General features: G+C 60.8%; 1 protein-coding gene across 4 annotated transcripts in view; it reads left to right on the top strand.

Annotated features, from left to right (window-relative positions):
• Positions 1-21,007, top strand: part of SHISAL1 (shisa like 1) — a 75,867-nt gene that overhangs the window by 16,554 nt on the left and 38,306 nt on the right. For 2 of the 4 annotated variants that reach the window (XM_070254172.1, XM_070254175.1), the window contains exons 2-3: positions 12,914-13,009; positions 16,442-16,655. In XM_070254172.1, the coding sequence (XP_070110273.1) occupies positions 12,946-13,009; positions 16,442-16,655 (278 nt within the window). In that variant the 5' untranslated portion in view covers positions 12,914-12,945. Of the gene's footprint in view, positions 1-3,046; positions 3,383-12,913; positions 13,010-16,441; positions 16,656-21,007 lie in introns of those variants that run through there. The other 2 variants (XM_070254173.1, XM_070254174.1) reach the window with 2 other exon arrangements.

Genomic DNA, 21,007 nt, shown 5'->3' with positions numbered 1-21,007 from the left:
GGCAGGGGCCGCCCCGTACCTTGCTAAGCGCTGCTCAAAAATTCGTCCCGTTTTCATTGCTCTACATGAACCCTCAGCCCCACCCTGTGTGTCCCGGACCTTCTGCGGGGAGCGCCCTCCCGCTCTTACTCACCTGTGGGCGTCCACTGCCAACCCTGGGTCTGAGTTGAGTCTGCCACAAACTGGCTGAGTGACCCAGGACAAGTTACTTACACTCTCTGTGCCTCAGTTGCCTTAGCTGTAAATTGAGGGTAATCACAGCTCCTCCTAATCATGAGGATTAAGTGGATTCCCACCCCCCACCCCCAGGCCGGGTCAGGCACTTCTGCTGGGCTCCCGTGGCGCAGGTCACTCTGATGTGCTGCTGTCCGCCCGGCCCGGGTCTAGATAAGGGGCATTCAGGCCAGTCCACTCAGCCTCTGGCTGCTGGAAGCAGAGCAGCTGCGTCTTCAAGGGCCAAGAAGGGAGGTTTCTCTCTAGCCCAGCTCTAGACGGCCGGACTCCAGTGATGGGAGGGAGCGAGGGGGAGGGAGCTGACCTCCTACGTGGCCTGGCTTTGAATGCCACCCGTGGCACTGCCCATGACAGAAATGCCAGCTCAGGGCACAGCACAGGGACCAGGACTCACAAAGGCCTGGGAGATGGCAGTGGGCTGGGGGCAGGTGGCTGGCGAAAGGAGAGATGTGGCTGCAGAGGCCAGCGGGTCCTCTGGCCGTGTCCAGATGGTCATGTGCCCTCTCTGGCAGACAGGTCCCTCTGCTACTGGGTGGGGATGGGCCGGAGGGGTTATGAAAGGGAGGGACAGCCGGGAGGGTCAGCCAGCTTTGGGGTCAGGTGGACCCTGCCCCACCTCCACCCCGTAGGCTGTCTGTGCCTCAGTTTCCTTCCTCATAGGGCTGAAGGGGGGACTGAAGGCGCTCGCCATGCACCTGCAGGTCCGGGGCCTGGCAGGGAGGAGAGGCTGGAGCAGCGATCACTGACCCGCCTCGACCAGCGGAGCCCGAGGGCCTGGGGAGTCACACAAATCGAGTCACGGGAAGGAAGCATCCGCCCGGATCCCGCATGGCAGCCCCGACTTGGCCCCTCCTGGCTGGGAGGCCTCATGGGGAGCGTGCTGAGTTTGCTCATCTGTGAAATGGGGCCCTGGGTGGGGTGCTGTGAAGACACAGGCGGTTAGACCGGAGCTTGGCTGGGGGGATGGTCACCAGGTGGCGGCCCCAGGCTCACCTAGGGCCTGGGCTCTCCAGCTGCCCGCCCTGCCCCGCCCCGCCCAGAGGAACAGGCTGGGTTCTTGTAGCACGGCGGGCCGGCCGGTGTTGGAGGGCGCTCCGTTGCCTCTGCAACGTCCGACCGAGAGGCTCTCCTTTTATTGGGGTTCAGGGTTGGTTGAGGCAGAGAGTGGGAAGCCCAGCAGCTGTGGAGGACTGGGCTTCTGGTCTCTGAGTCGCAGAGCTAGGCAGGTAATGGATGTCCCGTGGAAGCTCCCAGATCCACACCATGCACAGGCGTGCCCTCCTTCAGGTGCAAACCCTCGCTGAGCCCGGCCACGTTCCGGGATCCCTACCCTGGGCAAGCCCCCAGCCTCAGGGAGGAGCCAGGCAGGGCCACAGAATGACCCTCAGGTACAGAAGAATGTGAGGGGCCTCAGTGAAGCCTGTGCCAAGGGAGGGGAGAGGAGAGCAGCGTCTGGGTAGTGGGGCTGGGAGCCCTGTGGGAGGTGCAAAGACACTGGCATTGGACCAGCTGCTCAAGTCCAGGCTCCTACCCCTGCAGGCTGTGTGACCTTGGCAAGTTGCTGAGCATCTCTGTGCCTCAGTGTCCTCGTATCAGAGCCTAGCAGAGAAGGTGGGCAGGAAGAGAGGGTCAAAGCTCAGACAAGCTCCATGCTTCATGGACCAGCGAGGAGGCCCGGATGGGAGGGAGGACAGAGGAAGCTGGGGGTCTGACCCAGACCAACTCCACTCCCCCCACCCACGTTCTCCCTTCAAGCTCTTCTCAGGTCAGCCACCTTCGGGAGCCCTGCCCCAGCACCCACTGCTCTGGACCCGGCACACTTTCCCCTCCCCCTCCCACCCTGCTTGCTGGATAGCCTTCTCTCCCCGCGTGTGCACCGGGCTAGCCAGGCAGAGGACAGGGCAGACAGACCCCGGCCCACTGCGGGTCGTGGCTGGCCCCTGTGTGAGCGGCCCCCTCCCCCATCCAATACGGGCTCGGGAATGCACAGAAGCGCCCGGCGCACAGTAGGTGCTCAGCGGCTGGCCCCTGCCCTCGCCTCTGCCTCCCCACCCAGTCATCACTAGAGAGGGCTGAGACCCCCATTTACGGTGGTCCCCCTGAGTCGTGGGTGGCCCCGTAGAGGCCCATTGGCACCTACTATGTGCCAGGAGTGCTCCCCACCCCCCACGGGCCCTGCCTGCTGCTCCGGCCTCATGGCACTTCCTAGCCCTCCCTGGCTCCTGCTGCCCTGGCCTCCTCCCCAAGCTCTGTCCCACCCCTTGGCCTTTGCGGGTGCTGGGCTGCTCCCTCGCCAGGCCCACCCTCCCCTGTCTGGATAAGGCCTGCTCACCTGTCAGTATCTCTTTCCTTGGGCTGCCCTCCACCCAGGCCAGGCCAGGGCCCTCCTGTGTGATCAGACACCCTGAGTCAGTCATGGGGGTGTTTGGTTGGCCTCGTGGGGGTGGGATGGGTCTGCTCAGCCCGCCCAGTGTCACACTCAGTATGGGATGAATGAATGAATGAATGAATGCATGCATGCCTCCGTCACCTCCTTGGCCCTTCCCAACATCCCTTCAGGGTGGGTGTGTATCCCCATTTACAGATGGGAAACTGAGGCTGGGCTTCAGCTTCTGTTCCCCACAGTGAGGGTGGGTCCCTGGGGCCAGGCCCTCTCCCACCGAGGGAGGCAGGAACAGAGGCCCCGAGCGGGGAGCGAAATCCGGAGCCGCCCTCCGTCCCCCAGGCGTCCTGCGGCCTGTCTTCGCTCTTCCTGCCCTGACACTTTAAGTGATTCATTCTTCATGGGATATTTTTGTGTTTCTCCAGTGGGAAAAAATGCCGCTGGGATTTCCAGGGGTTGTTTTATCTCCATGGTGCAGCCAAATAATTCGGAGAACAGATAGAGGCAGAGGGCCCGCCGGCGTCTCCGCTGAGCCCGCCCCTTAACGGGGGAGGAAACCGAGGCCGGGCGGGGAGCCCCCGCCTGCCACCCGCGTGGCCCCGGGGGGAGAGCAGAGCAGCCGGGGCCTTCGGGGAGCTGGGATTTCTGGCTCAGCCTCTTTCAGCTCTGCGCCCTTGGCCGAGGCCTCAGTCTCTTCCCCTGTGGAATGGGGAGGACGGCAATGCCAACCTTGGACACTCAGGAGAGCGCCTAGAGGAGGACGGGGTGAGTGCTGAGCCGGTCCAGGGCGCGCTCGGGCAGGGGGGCAGACAGCTGCGTGGGAGGCGGGGGAGCCTCCAAGGAAAGAGAGCCCCATGGGAGCAGCTGGGATGTGCTCCTGAGGGAAGGACTTGGGGGCGGGCAGGAGTAGCTCCCGAGTGAGCTGGTGGTAACTACATGCCGTCCCCGTTGTAGCACGCACGCCGACACCCCCACAGCAGTCTGCAGGCACGCTTCCCCCCTCCCTGGCCCCACGGCAGCCCCGCGGAGTGTGTCTTATCACGCCTGCCGGGAGGGGGCAGAGGGGTAAGGGGTGTGGATCCAGGACTCTGAGCCGTCCCACCTGGGCTCCCCGGCCTCAGGGGGACCCGTCCCACCAGGGTCCTGGAGTTGGGGTTTCTTGGCTACGGTGAGCTGCTTCCGCTGGGGGCTGATGCCCAAGGTCACTTCTGGTGGTGGTGGCAGTGGACGTGGACCCCCATCTGAGTGGGAGGAGCCAGCGCATGGCACCAGGCCTCTGCCTGGATGTCCGTGGCCCCCGTCTGGAGGTTTACTCTTGGCAGCAAAGCGAACCTGGCCTCCAGGCCAGCGAGTGTTGACGGAGTTCCTACTTTGAGCGGCAAACCTTTATTTAGAACCCACTGTGTGCAAAGCGTGGTGAGGGGACACAGAGACACAGAGGCCCCCCACAAGGGGCTTGTTCCAGGCAGGGCAGCAATGGGCAGCGGGCAGGGCAGAAGGAAACAGGTGCTAACTGTGAGCACAAGCAAAGCATGAGAGGAAGGACTCGAGACATCTGCACACAGGCACGGTGTTCAAACACACTCTCCCTCGCTGACGGGCACACAGGAACCCCCCGGCACCTACACCTAGGAGAAGCAGAGTGGGCAACACCAGATACAGTCCGTTTATGGAGCATGGACTAGCTGTGCGGGGCGCCCTGCTGGCTTCTCCGGTCCTTTCTGTCATTTAGTACCCAAGCAAGGTGGGGGTGTGGCTCCCAAATACAGACAGGGAACTGAGGGCAGTGGAGTAACTCGCCCAGAATCCCCAGCTAGTGAGCAGCAGAACTCCGATTCCAGGCTCGGGGGGACTGGCTCCAGGGCCTGAGCCGTCACCTCCCGCACCCACCCTGAGCCCCTGTTTGGAGTCAGACAGACGTGGGTTCAAACCATAGCCCTACCACCCTCCAGGTCTAGGCAAATCGCTGGGGCTCTCTAAGCTGCTGTTTATTTATCTGAAAAATGGAGATGATGATGCCTACATTCACTCGCCAATCCAGCAAGTGTGTATAAAGTGCCTACTATGTGCCAGGCCTGATGAATAAAGTACCTACTATGTGCCAGGCCTGATGCTGCATACAGTGAGGCATAAAGTGCCTCCTGTGTGCCAGGCCCAACACTGCATACAGTAATGGGCAAAAACGAAGTGGTCTCGGCAGGGCCGGCTTCACGATATGTAACCTGTGCAGTCGCGCAGGGCCCCGCACTCAGAAGGGCTGCGCTTGGTTTAATGCTCTGCCGTTGCCTTGTAGAAGTGCTTAATGATTTCTGGACAAAGGGTTCTGCATTTTTCCTTTTGCACTGTGCCCTGCAAATTATGCTGCCGGTCCTGGGTCCCAGCCCTTGTCCGGCTTGCAGTCAAGCGGAGGAGACAGATGCTCGGCGAGCCACGGCACCGCGTGCAGCTCTAAACCGCCCCCTGGCTTCAAGTGAAAGGTGGTGGGTCCCGATGGTGTGCGGGGGTCAGGGCCGGCCTCTTGGAGGACACAGGCTCCGGAGATTTGTCTGAATCTGCCAGACTGAGGGGAGGCGCGGTGTGGGAGGGGCCCAGTAAAGGGCTGCAGGATGGCCATTGAGACTGGAGGGTGGGCCCTGGCCGGGGAGGGGTGGGGACCCTGGTGGGAGTCTGGCCTATCCCAACACGGTGGGGAGACCTCGGAGGGTTGCAGTCGGTGGTGCGATAGGGCTTGCATTTCAAAAGCCAGCTTTCTGCTTCGAGGTGAGGGTGGCTTGGGGGAGGGACAGGGGTGGTGCCAGGGGACCCCAGGGTGCTTGGTTGACCTGGGAAGGAGGAAGTGGCGGAGTAGAGGGGCCAGGCTCTGGCTTGCAGGTCTGCATGGAGAGGGGTGCAGGCCATCGAGACGGACACATCACGGGACCTCAGGAGCCAGCGAGAGGTGAAATGAGGGTGACAGACACGCAGTGCCAGGTACCAGCAGGGGCTCAGTCCACAGTGGCCGTAACTGCTGGCCGTGCAGCCCGGAGCCCCGGCTGTGGGAGAACACGTCCGTCCTTCTTCATGCGTGTGCTCACCACCTTGGGCCCAGCCAGCACAGCGAGGGAATGCGTCCTGCTCCTCTGCACCCTGCCACTCCCTCCCGTGGGCACCGGAACCCAGAGAACCTGCCTGGGTCTTGCTCCACGCAGGTGTCACACCTCCCGAAGTGTTTCTTCCCAGACGTCACATTTCAGAGTGAGCTTCATAACCTCTAAGTGGATGTGGACCTGCAGACAGAATTCACAGACTCGGAAGTAGGTCTGCACCGCAAGGAAAGGCCCCGGGAACTGGCTGGAGGTTAAGCATCGCCGCCGACACCGTGTGCATTCACACGCGTGTGCACGTGTGTGCTGCTGGGGTGTGTGTGGACGCGTGTGTGCGCACACATGTGCTGCCTGCGGTGTGAACATGCTCACCGTCAGTGTAGACAGGGCCCAGGAGCAGAGTGTGGGTTTGACTCTCTGCCCCTCGCCGGCCGCCTGCACTGGGCACAGAGACAGCAGTGGCCCAGCCTGATGGCTCGGGGAGAAGAGAGTGAGCTCAGCTCACAGGAGCAGAGCGTGGCCACTGCCCGGCCCGGGTGGGTGCTCGACCGCCGTGCACTGCCGTCCCCCTGCCGGTTCCGGAACCTGCCTGCTGGGCGCCTGCTGCCCACTGGACTTGGACTGTCGTGAGGCTGTGAAGGGCACTGCCCTCGTCTGATGACTGACACGTGGGCTCACACCACTGACCGGAAGAGGAATGCCAGGTGTAATCACTGACGCATCGTGGCATCAGTTGCTTGATGACCGCCCCCTGGACCATGGTCCCGGCACTGGGCTCGGCGCCCGCAGAGGCCCATTGGGTGTTCATTGACCGGGTGTCCAGGAGAGCACCGTCCCCTGCAGTGGGGGTCGGAGGGTGAGGAACCGAGGCGGCTCTGTGATCTGGGTGGCACTGAGCCCGGCCACTGGGAGGTCTGGTTGGGACGATTTGGGGAGACGGATGCCTGGGCGAGGGGTCAGGCTGAGCAAAAGGCCGGCCTCCTGTGCTCTGCCACCAGCTGCTGGCGCCCGGGTGCTGGGGCAGGACCTTCCTCACCCCGCCACGGGGCTGGCCGCAGAGCACCACCGTCCACCCCGCTCCCCGCGCCCCGTACACCCGCAGGTGGGCAAGGAGGGACGTGTTTGGGTGACCGGCATGGAACTGCTCACATGTCCTTCTTTGCTCTCGATGCCAGGAAGTCCAGGGCTCGGGTGGCCCAGGTCTGAGGAGGGCCGGGCCTCAGTTGACCTTCTCCCAGTTTGCACTCACATCAGGACCGACCAAGCAGGCAGCATGCTCCCGCCCACACCCGCCACCCACTGGTGAATCCCATCCAGTCAGACCCTAGGGTGGGGAAGGGGCCTGAGTTTCAGAAGCCCACCCACGGGAGTGAGGGATTCAGGGGGTGAAAAGCTTCCCTGAGGGACGGATACCCCAGTGGAGCCTTGAAAGCTGGGTCGAGGCTGCCCTGCTGCAGGAGAGGGGAAGCGTGTCCCACGCATGGGGAGGAGCATGTGCAAAGGCCCAGTGGAAAGGCAGATCCTGGAAGGCTGAACTCAAGGAACAGAGAGAGTAGGGGGGCACGGGGTGGCAGCAGGACCAGACCACACGGGGCCTCAGGAGGGAGCGTGGACTTGAACCCGGAGCCTCCAGGACTCCTGAGGAGGGAGTGGGTAGTCAGATGGGCACTTCGGTAAGCTGGCCCTGGGGGCCGCCCAGGACCTGGATTGGTGGGCGGAGCTGGGGCAGAGCCAGCCACTGGCAAGGATGGGTCACTATGGACACTTCTGAGTACCACCCCCCGCGCACCGGCCCATGCCAGGGCTTCAATGCATCACTTCATTCAAATGTCACAGGACGCTGTGAATTAGATGCTATTTTTACTCCCATTCTGGAGCCGAGGAGACTGAGGAAACTTATCCCAGGTCACAGGGGGTGTGGTTACAAGAAGTGGAGCCAGGACTGGCTCCAGGTAGCGTGGCCCAAGCCCAGGCGCCCGGCCTCCAGGCCTGCTGCCCTTGACGAGGGCCAGGCAGGAGGTGAAGCCCTCGGCCACCACCAGGGGCCGGCGTGGTGGGCTGAGAGGGGGTGCCGGATGCGAGAGGATGTGGAATGTCCAGGGGGGCCCAGCGGCCGCCAGGCCTGGGGTGTGTGCAGAGCCCCCTCCGACACAGCCGAGGCCCTCCCCCACGGCCCCCACGGCCCCCCTCCCCCGGCCCTGTCCCCCCTGCCTGGCCTGGCCGACGCAAAAACAGATCTGTTGTTGTTCCCGGTGGGGTTTAATTCGTCTTCCTGGGCTCTGCTTCTCTTCACATGCCCTCCTTTCCCTGCTCTCGCCAAATTCGGTGTTTAAAAATAATCCTCAAATTTGGGAACAGCAGTCCCCGGCTGACCCGAGGGGTGGACTGCAGAGATGCGTGCCTGACTCGTGACTTGGGACGCGGTCAGGGCTCGGAGGAGGCCCACTCATCCAGAATGTTCTTCTGGTTATTTGAGTTTTATCGTGGGCCACCAGCTACCATCGTGAGCAGTTGACCAATTTTCAAAGAAATAGAACCCGGGACCATCAATCTAATCTGCCTGGGGTACCTCTGCTTTCTGGGGGGCGTTGGGGGGGGGCCCTGGGAGCTCCTCTAGTGCCTGGAGGAAGGACAAGTTTGGAGGCCAGGCTGGCCTCCTGTCTGAGCCACTGAGTGACTGTGTGACCTTGGGCAAGTCACTTCACCTCTCTGAGCCTCTTTGTGTCATAAAGCATCCTTTATCTCATAAAGTATCCTTCTTTATGAGATGGGGGTTGATACCTCCCTCATTGGGCTGACGAGGGATCGCCTGAGATGACACAGTGACAAGCGAGTCCAGGACACCGGAAGAGCTCAAGGACCCTGGGCGGGAGGGGGGTGTCCTCACCCTTGCAGCCCCGACTCCCATTGCTGCTGAGGGGGGTGGGTCCCGGGTCATGGTACCTGGCGGCGTGACCGCCCTCCTCACCTGAGCTCCTAGTCCCTGAGCCCAGGCCCCTCTGCAGACCCCACGGAGATGGCTTTGGCCTTGTGAATGTCTCTGTTCTTGACCTTGTGACCACAGTGGCCGGCCTCTGGGATCTCGCAAGGAGCCGCCGAGGCGGAGGAGTGTCTGACCAGCTGGGGAGGGACGACCGGCTTCTCAGATGGTTAGAAACGGAGTTTTCCTGCGACTTCCCCATGAGGCCCAGTGGGTTTTTCTCCCCGCACTGATCCAGCCTTCAGTTCTGGGACCCGAGTTGCCAGGGGCCGAGGTGGGTAGGGCAGGCCCCACCTTTGTCCAGCAAACGGCTGTGGCTCCCGTCGCCCACTGACTCACCCCTGGCAGCCCCAGCTGGGGCGGGGGACACGGCCGGGCCGAGGAAACTGAGCAGGCCGCGAGGAGAGCCCAGAGGGACGGGGGACCAATCCTCCCCGGCCTGCGGGGCTCTGGAGCCTGAGCTCAGAGGCCGTGCCCCAAGCTGGCCAGGGCCTGACTCCGGATCCCACAGCCTGGTGGAGGAGGGCATGGGGGCCAGTCACCTAAGGCAGAGCTGGTGGGTGCACCTAAGGGCAGGGACTCCCCTCCTCCACATCCCTGGAAGCCAGGCTCTGTTCCAGAGTGGGGGTCAGCCAGTGGACGTGGAGAGAATGAATGACTTAACACGTTAACTGAAGAAGGGATGGGATACAATAGCCTCACTGGAGGGACAAACATCTTCCAGCTGATAAAATCACAGCAGGCTTCCGGGAGGAGGTGGCACTGGAGTAGCTTCTAAGGTGGTGCAGGATTCGGACTCACAGGAATGAGAGGAAGGCACCCCAGGTGTGAGTGACAGCCCCCATCAATATAGGCAGGGTTTTATTAGGGAATTCGAGCAGCCAGAGGGAGGGCCGGATGCGTGGTGGCCCCCTTCCACCTGGCATTCATTCAACAAACCCACCAGCTCCCAGCCCTCAGTGGGCCTCGGCTTCCCCACCTGTGGAGTGGAGCCCCGTTGGGGGGTTGTCTCAGAGGACCCGTCACTCCCAGCCCCCCAGTGTTTTCCAGGGTTGATCCTTCATTTCCCCAGCACGAAAAAATCCTTTCCTAGGACTTTCAAATGCTGTAATCTCCTTCATCCTCCGAGGAGGGTCCTGATGGAGGCCGCAGGAGACCCGGGCTCACAGCCCGTGGGGCAGGGCGCTCACGGTGGGGGCAGAGAGGCCCTGTGGCCAGGGAGGGGCTGACCAGCCGTCACCATCAGCAGTCGCCGTCTTAAGATGTTTCCGCTTTTTCTTGCGACCGTGCCATCCCCTTTTCTCATTCTGGCTCAGCCTTGAGAGGAGCAGCCCCCAGCCCCGCCCCCCATGGGGCCCTCTCGCACCCGGGCTGCAGGAGAGGGGACGGGGCCACCAGCAGCGCAGGGCCGGCCGTGAGCCCCTCGGCTTGGCCTTGAGTCTGTCTGTGTCTCCTTGCTCCGAGGTCTCAGCCTCTGGGCCCCTGGTGGCTTCCGGCTCGGCCTGCCCCGCTGAGCAGGATTCAGAGCTGCCTCAGGCCCAAGCTGGCGCCCCTGCCATCTCCCTGAGCAGGCCGTGGGCTCTTGAGGGCGAGGACAAGCCAGCTGGTTGGTGGCTCTGGAGCCCAGCCCAGGCTGGCCTAGAGCAGGTGCCCCAGGAGCTTCCGCGCCGTTGGAGGGACTGTCCCTGTGGGTCCTTCCCAGTCTCGACTTCCAGAGCCATGTTCTCGGCAGCAGATCTCTGCAGGGTATGCAGCCGTGAGGCCTTCCCCAGGGGTGGGGGGCCTCTCCCCGGGGGGGACAGGGTGGCACTGACGTCGGGCCTAGGACGGAGCGGGCAGGGAGGCCAGGAAAGCAGCTCTGGAGGTGGGCCAGCCTGGCCAGGAGGGCAGCAGGGTCTCCCCGGTGGACACAGGGCTCTCCCAGTGTCCGTCATCCTCACATCAGATCCCGCTCCTAGGTGGGCAGGTGAGCATCCTTCCGGCTCAGTGTGGATCCCACACTTCCCGGGGCAGTCCCTGTGGGAGAGTGGTGTGGGGCAGGTGGTGGCGTCCTGGGGCTGTGGGAACCATGCCCCACAGACTGGGGGCGTGACCCGTTCTCTCACCGTCCGGAGGCCGGAATCTGGGATCCAGGGTTCGGCAGGGCTGGTCCTTGAAGGCTCTGACTGGGACTGTGCCTGGCAGCTCCCCAGTTCTGGGGCTTTGCTGGCCGTCTCTGGCCTCACGGCTGTGGACACATGGCCCCATCTCTGCCCCATCTCTTGCCGCCGTCTCCCTGCCTGCCTATCTGTGTCCAGACCTCCTCTTTGTCAGGACACCAGTCAGACAGGGGCCCACCCTCCTCCAGTACGACCTCCACCACGTCAGCAGCGACCCCGTCTCCAAACAAGGGCCTGTTCTGAGGGGCGAGGGGTGGGACTGCAACGTGTGAGTCGAGGGGGACACAGTCGAACCCCACAGTGAGGGCGGAGCGCGTCTGGCCCAGAGCCTGGCACACAGGAGGTGCTCGCAGCTCCATCCCCATCCGCCGGTCATCCCTCCCCACAGCTGACAGCCAGCCTGGGGCTCTTCATGTCGGGGAAACAGACCGCCTCCCCACCTCCGCGCCCAAACCCCAGGTGGGGGGTGATAATGAGGTCACCGTCCCCTCAGCTGTGTCCTGAGGCTTCAACAACCGATCTGAAGTGGCCACCGAGGGCCAAGGCCCTGCCTCTGGTGGCCTGCTGCTACCTGCCTGTCCATCGTCCCCCACTGGCCTCCCGGCTGCTCCCACCTCAGGGCCTTTGCACCTGCTGCTCCTGGCCTGCACCCCTCTTCCTCCAAATAGCCACACCCTCGCTCCTGCCTCACTCGAGTCTGGCTCAGAGGTCACCTCTGCAGTGAGGCCCTCCCTGCTGCCCTGGCCCCAGCTGCTCCCACGTCACCACTCGGCACCCCACACGCGCCTTGCTTTATTTCCCCTCATACCTTCTTTTTTGCTGAGGAAGATTCACCCTGAGCTGACATCCATGTCAACCTTCCTCTGCTTTGAATGTGGGTCGCTGCCACAGCCTGGCTGACTATTAGACCACCGGGCCAGCCCCCACGCCTCGTAGCTTTCTTTATTGTGGTAAAACATACATAACATAAAATTTACCATTTTGATCGCTTTTAAGTGTACAGTTCAGTGGCGCTAAGTCCATTCACATTGTTGGGCAGCTGTCACCACCGTCCCTCTCCGGAGCTCTTTCATCCCCCCAAACTGAAACTCTGTCCCCACGACACTCTAACTCGCCAGCGCCCTCCCCCAGCCCGGCACCCACCTTCCTACTTCCCGTCTCTGTGAATTTGACTCCTCCCGGGACCTCATGTGAGTGGAATCCTACAGGGTTTGTCCTCTTGTGTCTGGCTTCTTTCACTCAGCGCGATGTCCTCAAGGTTCACCTGTGCCGTAGCAGGTGTCAGAATTCCGTTCCTCTTTCAGGCTGAGTAATATTCCGCTGTGTGGACGGACCACGCTGTGTTGATCCAGTCATCCGTCGGTGGGCGCTTGGGTTGCTTCCACCTTTGCTGTTGTGACTCATGCTGCTGTGACACGGGTGACAAGTGTCTGTTTGAGTCCCTGCTTTCGGTTCCTTAGGGCGTGTCCCCAGGAGCCCGGGAGCATATTAAACATTCCTGTGGGTGCGTGTTTGTCGGCCTCTTTCCTCAGCGCGCAGGCCGGGGCAGCGACAGTGTCCGTTTAGTTCTGCTCGTGTCTGTGTGGTTCATGGCTGGAAGGTGCCGGCGCGGGCAGACTTGTTGAGGGTTAATGGAAGTCAGCGTTAGCGACACGGCAGGGAGACCCGGTCCCGAGAACCTGGGGCGGCGAACCACGAGCCCTTGTCAGCCCACCTGCTCGCCAGCCCTGCTCGTCCCGGTGCGCTCCCGGTGCCCACCCCGGCAGCCCCAGCAAGCCGGTGACTGCCCCCCCACCAACCCGAGCCGTCCGTCCTCCTTTGATTAAGCCTCATTTTGCCGTGAAAAGAGAAGGAGGTGACAGTTGACTGGTGGGGGAAGGTCACTCGTTCCAGAAAGGAAATTGGATGGCAGCGTTTCCATCATCCACGGCCCGGCCCCTGCTCCTGGCAGACTCGCCTCCCTGCCCTCGCCCGCTGTCCCCCGCTGTCCCCCCCGTGGGCCACAAAGCTAGCGTCTGCCCCCGCCGTTGGCCAGGCAGCCCACACCCCACTTCTCCCGGCTCTCGTTAAACAGGCGGCTCTGGACGGATCGATGCCAGCCAAACGATGACCAGTTGTGGCCAGCAGTCCTTGGACGTGCTCGCCGTCCTCTCGTTGCTGATTTCCGCAGGTAGACCCCCCGGGATGCTCAGGGTGGGTGGGGGAAGGGGTGGAGGGGCACAGGAGTTCCCTTCCCGGTGTCAGTGCTAGCCCAGCTGGGGTCTGGGTGCTGACTAACGGGGGTGCCCTGGTCCCTGCCCCTCTGGCGTCCCCTGAGTGAGGAGCTCGTGTTCAGTGCAGTTCAGGGGAGCCTGCTGTGAGCTGCACCCCGTGTGCCTGCGCTGGGAGATTCTCGAGGATGCCGTGGGCTTCGAGGGGGCCACCAGCCAGCGCTGGGCGGAGCCCTTGTGCCGGTTCCCTCCCTTACCCTGCAAGTGGAAGTCGGGTGACGTCACAGTCATCCCATTGCTTAGAGGAGGACATGGAGGCTTGGAGAGGGCGCTGGCCAGCCTGAGACGGCACAGCTGTGCACGGCTGGGATTCCAACCCAGGGCCCCGCCTCCCGGCGCCGGACCAGCCTCCTAGGCCGTCCCCGAGGTCCCAGCTGCCGTTGCAGGTGGGCTATGTCACTCTCCTGTCACAAAGATGGGCATAGACCAAGTCCTCAGCCGCTCCACCTGGAGCTGGCTGGACAGAGAGGTCTGCCCTGCCTCCCAGCAGCAAGGGGACCCGGTGCCAGCCTGGACGCTCGGCCCCAGTCTGAGCAGGGCCCCCACGCTGTCTCTGCCTGTCTCTCCCTCTATCTCTCTCTGTGTCTGTCTCTGTCTCTCCCTCTATCTCTCTCTCTGTGTCTCCTTTTCTCTGTCTCTCTTGGTCCCTCCTCTCGCCCTCGTGCCCTGGCACAGCCGTTGCCCCCTTTGCTGCAGGTGTGGCTGAAAGGGAGGCCATGAAGGGCGCTGGGGGATGGGCGGCACAGGGCTCCCAGGACAGCAGAGCCAAAGCCAGGCCAAGGCCAGGGCCTGGGGCCACCGTTTACTCCTCTCCTGTGCGTTAGTTCATTTGGTCCTCACTGCCCCCTGGGAGAGAGAAACTTCATTTTACAAATGAGGAAACTGATGCTCAGAGAAGGAAAGCGACCTGCCCGAGGCCACACAGTCAGATGACACAGTCACACAGCTGGCTGCTAAATGACAGCCGTCGGGACCAGGACTCGGCCATGAGCTCTGCAGACCTCAAGGCTCCAGGGCCCAAGAAAGCGTCTCTCTCCTGGTGTCCCCTCCCTACTTGGGCCGATTTTCCTGGTGACTCAGAGCTGGCTGGCCTCCTGAGGGAGCGTCTCTCTGCCCTGGGGCCCCCACGCAGCCCCAGAGCCCCGCTGTGCCTGTGCCTGGGAGCCTGAAGGCACGGCCCCCATCGTCCGTATTCCCACACACCCAGCCTGGTCTAAGTGGGCCCCTTAAGCACCTGGGAGACCAGCGGTCCCCATCAACAAGAGGGAGGAGGCTCAGAGAGGCAGTGATGGCCCAGATCGCCCTGCATGCTCCTGGAGTCGGACCCGGCTGTCCCGGCTCCTAGCCCTGGGCGCCTGTGGCTCCAGCACGTTCTCCTGGGGAGGCAGTGGGGGCCTCCTTGTCTTTGCCAAACGGCCAAAGCAAGTGGCGCCGACCCTCCAGTGGTGCCTGGGGTGAGCCTCTGGGCTCTATCACATCCCCCCCGGCCGGGCCTCCCTCCGCACCCCCGTCTCTGCACAGCAGGCTCCTCTGAAGATCCACTGAGGCCCCCCCGCCTGCTCTGTCCCCTCCCCCTGGTCCCGCGGTGACCTGACTCAGGGCCTGAGCTTGTCCTTCTGACCAGCCCCGTGGGCGTTGCTGACACGCCCGACTCCCCGCAGGCCGAGTGTGGGCAGGTCCACGGCAGGACTTCCTCGACGACCTGGACAGGGCCGGGGCAGTGGCCAGACGGACCCCACTCCCAGGCCGGTGGGTCCCATCACCACCTGCTGGAGGGCTTGCTAAGACACAGAGGTGTCACAGCTAAGACTCAGCGGGCCGCCCCCGCCCCCCGTGCTTCTGATTCAGAAGGTCGGCCGAGGGGCCCGAGTGGGGACCTTGGTGACCAGTCCACAGGGGAGGCAGATGTGGCCGGTCAGGACCACACTTGGGGACGGCTGCTCTGAGCCTCCGTTCTCTCCTCTGTCCAGCGGTGGTTCTCGAGATAAATGAGATGGGCACTTGCCTGGGCGCTCTGTGACCTCTGCCTGCCCACAGAGGGCCTTCTGTTTCCCAAGGTCGAGGCTGAGAAGGGGCCCTCCCCTGGCTCTGGGACTCTGGGTCCCTCTGTGCTCGGGCCATCCCCACAGGAGGGGGTGCTGTGCTTCGGGGAAGGGACGCAGGATGTCACAAGGCCACCCCAGCCAGCTGAGGCCCTCCAGCCCCCGAGGACCGCCCTCGAGACCCAGCTGGGACCCCCGCCAGCAGCCCCGGGCCAGGAGCTGCGTGGGCTGCAGCCTGAGGACATCGGTCAGGGGAGCCCTTCCAAACCAGGGCCTCTGTGGTCGGAGACGTGCATTCGGCCGACGAAGCCCCTTTTCAGCGACACAAATGAGATACAGCGACCCCTTTTATGAAGACGCTAATTAAGCCGGAGACGGTGGGCTCCAGGTTTTTCCCATTGTTCTATTTGTTTGGGCTTTCGCTCCATTTGTCACCATTGGCACGATGGGTAAATACCGTCCTGGGTCTGCAGCAGTGTCCATGGCTGAATAGGGCTCTCCCTCTGTGAGCCGGGGGAGGGGGGTCCGAGGCCAGGCAGCTCTGTCACCGGGAGGCGGGAGCGGCAGAGGCTGGCCCTTGGGGACCTACAGGTCCAGGGTGCTGGTTTAGTAGAAAGCAAGGTACGGAGGGGACGCCGCTGTCTCCACAAAGTGGACCCGGTTTTTGCACCCATGCTGTTCACCACTTGTCAGCGGGTCCACAGCAGCCCACACAGTGACAGAGGTCATTAAGACTGGTGATGGGGGAGTCGAGAGGCCCCAGCTTTGGATCCAGGCAGGCCTGGGTTCCGTTCCCTCTTCACCACCGCGTACCAGCTCAGGCAGGTCCCTTTAAGCCTGCGAGCCTCAGTTTCCCCATCTGTAAAGTGGGATCACAGACCAGCCTGCTAGGGTGGCCACGTGGATCAAATGAGATGGAGTCTGTGAAGCTCACAGTAGGTCCTCAGTTAATGTTTCCCAGTTGCGTGCCTGCTGTGTGCAGAGCTGCTGGAGGGGGTCCACACCAGGCTCGAGATGCAGCCCCGCCCGTAAGGAGCCCCCAGCCTGGGGGCACCGTGTAAGCAGGGAGGTCATCCAGGGAGGCCTGGGAGGTGACGGGAGCCCCGAGGGGGCCTCTTGGCAGAGATGAGGCTTGCCCTGGATCACAGAGCCTTCCCGGGATGGGAAGAAGCGAGCAGGACCCTAGAACAGGCCCCCAGGCCCCGCCTCTGGCACTCACGGACTGGCGAGGGTCTCGGGGCGGCTGGCGTGGTGAGGGACCCCGCTGAGCCCCGTGACTCTGTTTTGCAGTCTTGTCCGCGCACTTCCGGGTCTGTGAGCCGTACACGGACCACAAAGGCCGCTACCACTTCGGCTTCCACTGCCCGCGGCTCTCAGACAACAAAACCTTCATCCTCTGCTGTCACCATAACAACACGGTTTTCAAATACTGCTGCAACGAGACCGAGTTCCAGGCGGTGATGCAGGCGAACCTCACGGCCGGCTCCGAGGGCTACACGCACAAGTGAGTACCCGCTGGGGCACCACCCCGTCCGGGAGGGCTGCAGCCGGAGCACCCGGCCCCGGGGCCGCTGTGGGGTAACCACTGCGAGGACTGGTGGGCCTGGAAGGAGTCTGGGACCGTCTTCAGGCCACCAGGTTTGCTGGCCTGGTCTGTCCTCTGAGCGTTAGCCTCCGCATCTGAGAAATGGGCGTGTGGTACCCACCTCTCATGGCTTCTGTGGAGGTTGAAGGAGGTCAAGTGTGAAAGGCTTTCAGGCACAAAAGTCCTTGGGCCAGGAATCCAGGGGGCCCAAGTTTCTTCATTCATTTGTCATTTGCTAACAAATATTGATTGACACTTTTAACCCAGAGATTAATCCTATGCAGCCCCTTTCCTTAAGGTGATTAAAACATATGAGACCAGGGCCCTGATGAAGGCACCATCAGTGTAAAGAAACAGGAGGAGTTTCTGGGCAGAGAAGTAGCAGGAATATGCTAAATAAAGGCATGGAGGATCAAGATGGTATGCATTTCTCTTATTATGAGTGAAACTGAGCATCTTTTCACACATTTGAGGCCATTTGTATTTTCTTTTTTACTGTGAGCTAGCTCTTCATGTCCTCTGCCATTTTCCTATTGAATTTTTTGCCTTTTTCTTATTTGTTTACAAGAACTCTTTATATATGAAAGCAACATGATGCATTTCAAATATTTTCTCAGTATGTCTTTGAATTTGTGATGCTTTTTTTCTCATGCTTAATTTTTAATTGTTATATAATTAAATTGTATCCAGTTTTTTTCTTTTATGTCTTCTGGGTTTTGTATCAGACTGAGAAAGGCTTTCCCTACTCCGAAATCATTAAATATCCCCTCGTGTTTACTTTCCCTTCTTTTATGTTTTAATTTTTTGCCTTCAAATCTTTGATCTGTCAGGAATTTATTCGGGTGTAAGTTTCGATGTAGGAATCCAACTCTTTTTGTTTTTCGAAATGAGTTGCCAACACCATTCACTGAATTGCCCATCTTTTCCCCACTGATGCAAAATGCAAACGTATCATATACTATAATATACTGAATTTCTACATATAGTAAATAAAAACTACTAAATGTACTATTAAAAATACTCAATATATTAAATATACTAAATACCCTGAGAATCAGGGTGGATTCACAGTGAATCCACGAAGAATCACAGTGCACAGAGAATCCACAGAGAATCACAGTGTCTCGTGCTGTCACTGGTCTGTCCGGCCGTGTGCTAGTACCGCACTGTGTTAACTGCTGTGGCTTTTAATATGTTTTCATGTCTTCTTGGTCTGCTCCCCCTGGATCTTTTGTCGTATGAACTCTGGAATTAACTAGCGCAGTCCTCTGCTCACCCCAAAATTCCAGTTAGTATTTTTTGCCAAGTTTGTGCCGAATTCATAGATTAATTCAGGAGAACTGCCTTTTCAGATGTTGAATATTCCTATCTGAGAACACAGGATGTCTTTCCATTTGTTTAGGTTTCTTTCATAATATTTTGGAACTTTCGTCGTATAGATACTATACATATCTTTTCAATTTATTCCCACTTATTTCTTTCCATGCTGCTATTATAAATCGAGTCTTTTCTTCCCCAATATCTTGTGACTGACTGTTTAGATGATAAAACTTAGTGATTTCTAAACATTAATTTTATACTCAGCCACCTTACTGAAATTTCTTATCTTTGTACTACTTTTTCAGCTGATTCTCTTAGGTTGAAGTATGCCATTTACAAACTGATAGTTTTATCTCCTGCTTTCCAGTTTCTGTGCCTCCCTCCTTTTTCTTGTCCAATCTTGTGGGCTAGCACCTCAAAAGCCATCTTTTAAAGTTGACAAGTGTTCTTATCTTTGTCCTGACTTTAAAGGGGATGTTTCAAATATTTTCCCAGCAAGCCTGAGGCTGACTGTTGGGGTGGATGTATTTTGTTCACGGTAGGGAAAAATCCACTTGGAAGGAGTGTTTGTTGAGTGACTGTAGAAGGGGTTAGCGGCACCACTGGGCAGTGGTGGGGTCCAAGCCCCAGTCTCTCTATGTGATGTTGGGGCTTGGGTGCTGGGCCACCAGGCTCTGCTCCCTCGGGAGAAGCCGCCTCTTCCCTTTGCTCAGGCAGAAGATGCGAACTCCTTGACTATCCCCCGAGTCTCCCTCCTCCCACCGAGGCCAGCTCCCCAGCCTGCCTCCCCCAAATGCACGGGTGCTTCCCCTGAATATCTCGCCATCTGCTCAGGCCTGAGAATAATCCTGTGTGTGAAGTCGTTCAACAAGCCCTGTCCATCACCAGGGCTGGAATCAGGCTTGGAAGCTGACCCAAGCCTTTCTGAAAGTCAAAGACTGATCCCCGGAGGGAGGAGGACGGTGCCTGGACCGGAGTTGGGACCCCAAGGTGTTGTAGCTGCGGCCGAAGGCCAGACGGAAGACTGAGGCTTGGCAAGACGACCAGACTTCAAGGCTCTGGCAACTGGTGTCTAGGATCTTCCTCTCCAAGCCCACAGGTTTCTATAATCTGCACGTTGACACAGGATTTCACACGGAATTCTCCACCGTTTCAGCACAGTGGGTCCTGGTTGCTGATGCTGAAGAGCTGGACCACAAAATAAAGCCCTTCCCCCGGGAGCGATGGAAATATCGAAGGACGAGGGCTTGGTTCTCGTTTCTGGGCCTCAGAGAGCATTTCTGAGCCAGCAGCACAGGGCGGGCTCTAGGCTCACCTGCCCGCCCCTTGTCACCTCGCTGAAGTCCCGGCCGCCCGCCCTCAGCCCCCTTCGTGCACAAGGAAGATGAGGATGCAGAGGTGGAGGGACCTGCCTGATCGAGGCAGCTGGTCGGTGGGGGAACCAAGAGCCAGCCAGGTCTGGAAGCTGCCCTCCTAAAACCGGGGCTGCCAGCAGTGGAGGCGCGTCTGGGCAAGGGGGGCCCCTAGAGCAGAGATCCCTACCATTGACCCCAGGACCCAATCCTTCTCAGTGGGGGCTGCCCTGTGCCTTGCAGGTGCATAGCAGCATCCTTGGCAGCTGCCTGCCAGATGCCGGTACCACGCCCTCCCCACCTGTGACAACCAGCAGGGTCCCCGACATTGCCGAGTGTGGGGGGCAGGATGGCCCTGTGGGGAGTGCCATCTGGAGGTATTCCTCCCTTGTTGCTCCCCGCTGGGCTGCCCACCACCTCCCCTTCCCCCGGACATGGACGGAGCCCAGGGAGGGCCTGCGCCTGCCCAGGTCACTCGGTGAGCGCACACGGACGAGGAGTTGGGCTCCCACTCCACCCCGGCCGTCCTGTTACAAGTATTCCTTGTGCCCCACGGAGGGAGGCAGGTGCTTGGCTCTCCTGCCTCCGTAAGTTTTCAGGAAGCTGGGAGGCAAGCGGTCCAGAGGAATGAGCATTTCCGGCAGCGTTGGTTCCCTCTGCCCTTTGAGGCTCTGACCCCTCTGGGCAAGACGCCTGTGTTGCCTTGTTAGTCCTCACAGCTGCTCTCAGAGGAAGAAGGAAGGGGCTGGGCCCAGGCCAGACAGTCCTGTTCCAGCTACAGTCAGGCCTGAGGGACACCGAGCCCTGGTCCCGGCCACTGAGCTCTGCCACCCCAGCTGCACCTAGAAAGCCAGCACTTGTCTGATGCTTGGGAATGCGCCACATCCTAGCCCAGGGGCCTCGTGTCCCAGGATCCCACACAGGTTAGCACCCATCAAGATGGTCCAGGGCGCCTGTGATCCCCACGGGGCTTCTCGAAGGTGCACGGGGTCCGTTAGCAGCAAGGGCTGCCTGGCGCCCGCCCAGCTCGCCTGCCGTGCCAGCGAATCGGCCAGGAGGCGGGGCTGGTGACAGGGAAAAGGAGAGCGCTCTGCTGTCTTACTTATTTGTATTTTTCTGGAGGAACAGAACGGTTTGTTTGGGTTCTGGCTGCCTGGCAGGAAGGCAGGCAGAGCGAGGGGAGCAGCGTCGCCAAGCCCAGGGCCATGGCGAGATGCCACGTGCGGCTGCACGGACAGAGGCACTGGTGTCCAGGCGACGTGCACCACAGACCTTCCCGTGCCGGGTCGGGGGACGGGGGGTGGGCCACCAACAGCGCGACCAGACCAGGGCCTGAACCAGCAACGGGAGCCTCTGTCCAGGGCACGGGGTGGGCCGGGGCGTGGGGTGCCAGCAGTCGGCTCCCTCTGTGGGAGCACGTCTCTCTGGCGAGCGTGGCTGGAGTGGAGTCTTGTGTGATATGTGGGCGTCCTTCCCGGGCAGACGGGCTGTGGGGGGCGGGAGAGGATGCGAGGAGACGGAAGAGGCCTCCGGGACCTCCGAGGCTGGAGCGGAGGAATCGCCATTCTTCCCGTGTCCGTGCACGAGACCTCTTTCCTC

The sequence above is a fragment of the Equus caballus genome, chromosome 28 (assembly GCF_041296265.1).
Source record: "Equus caballus isolate H_3958 breed thoroughbred chromosome 28, TB-T2T, whole genome shotgun sequence".
NCBI lineage: Eukaryota > Metazoa > Chordata > Mammalia > Perissodactyla > Equidae > Equus > Equus caballus.
Note: the sequence above shows the minus strand (reverse complement) of the source record. Positions and strands in the feature narration are given on the sequence as shown.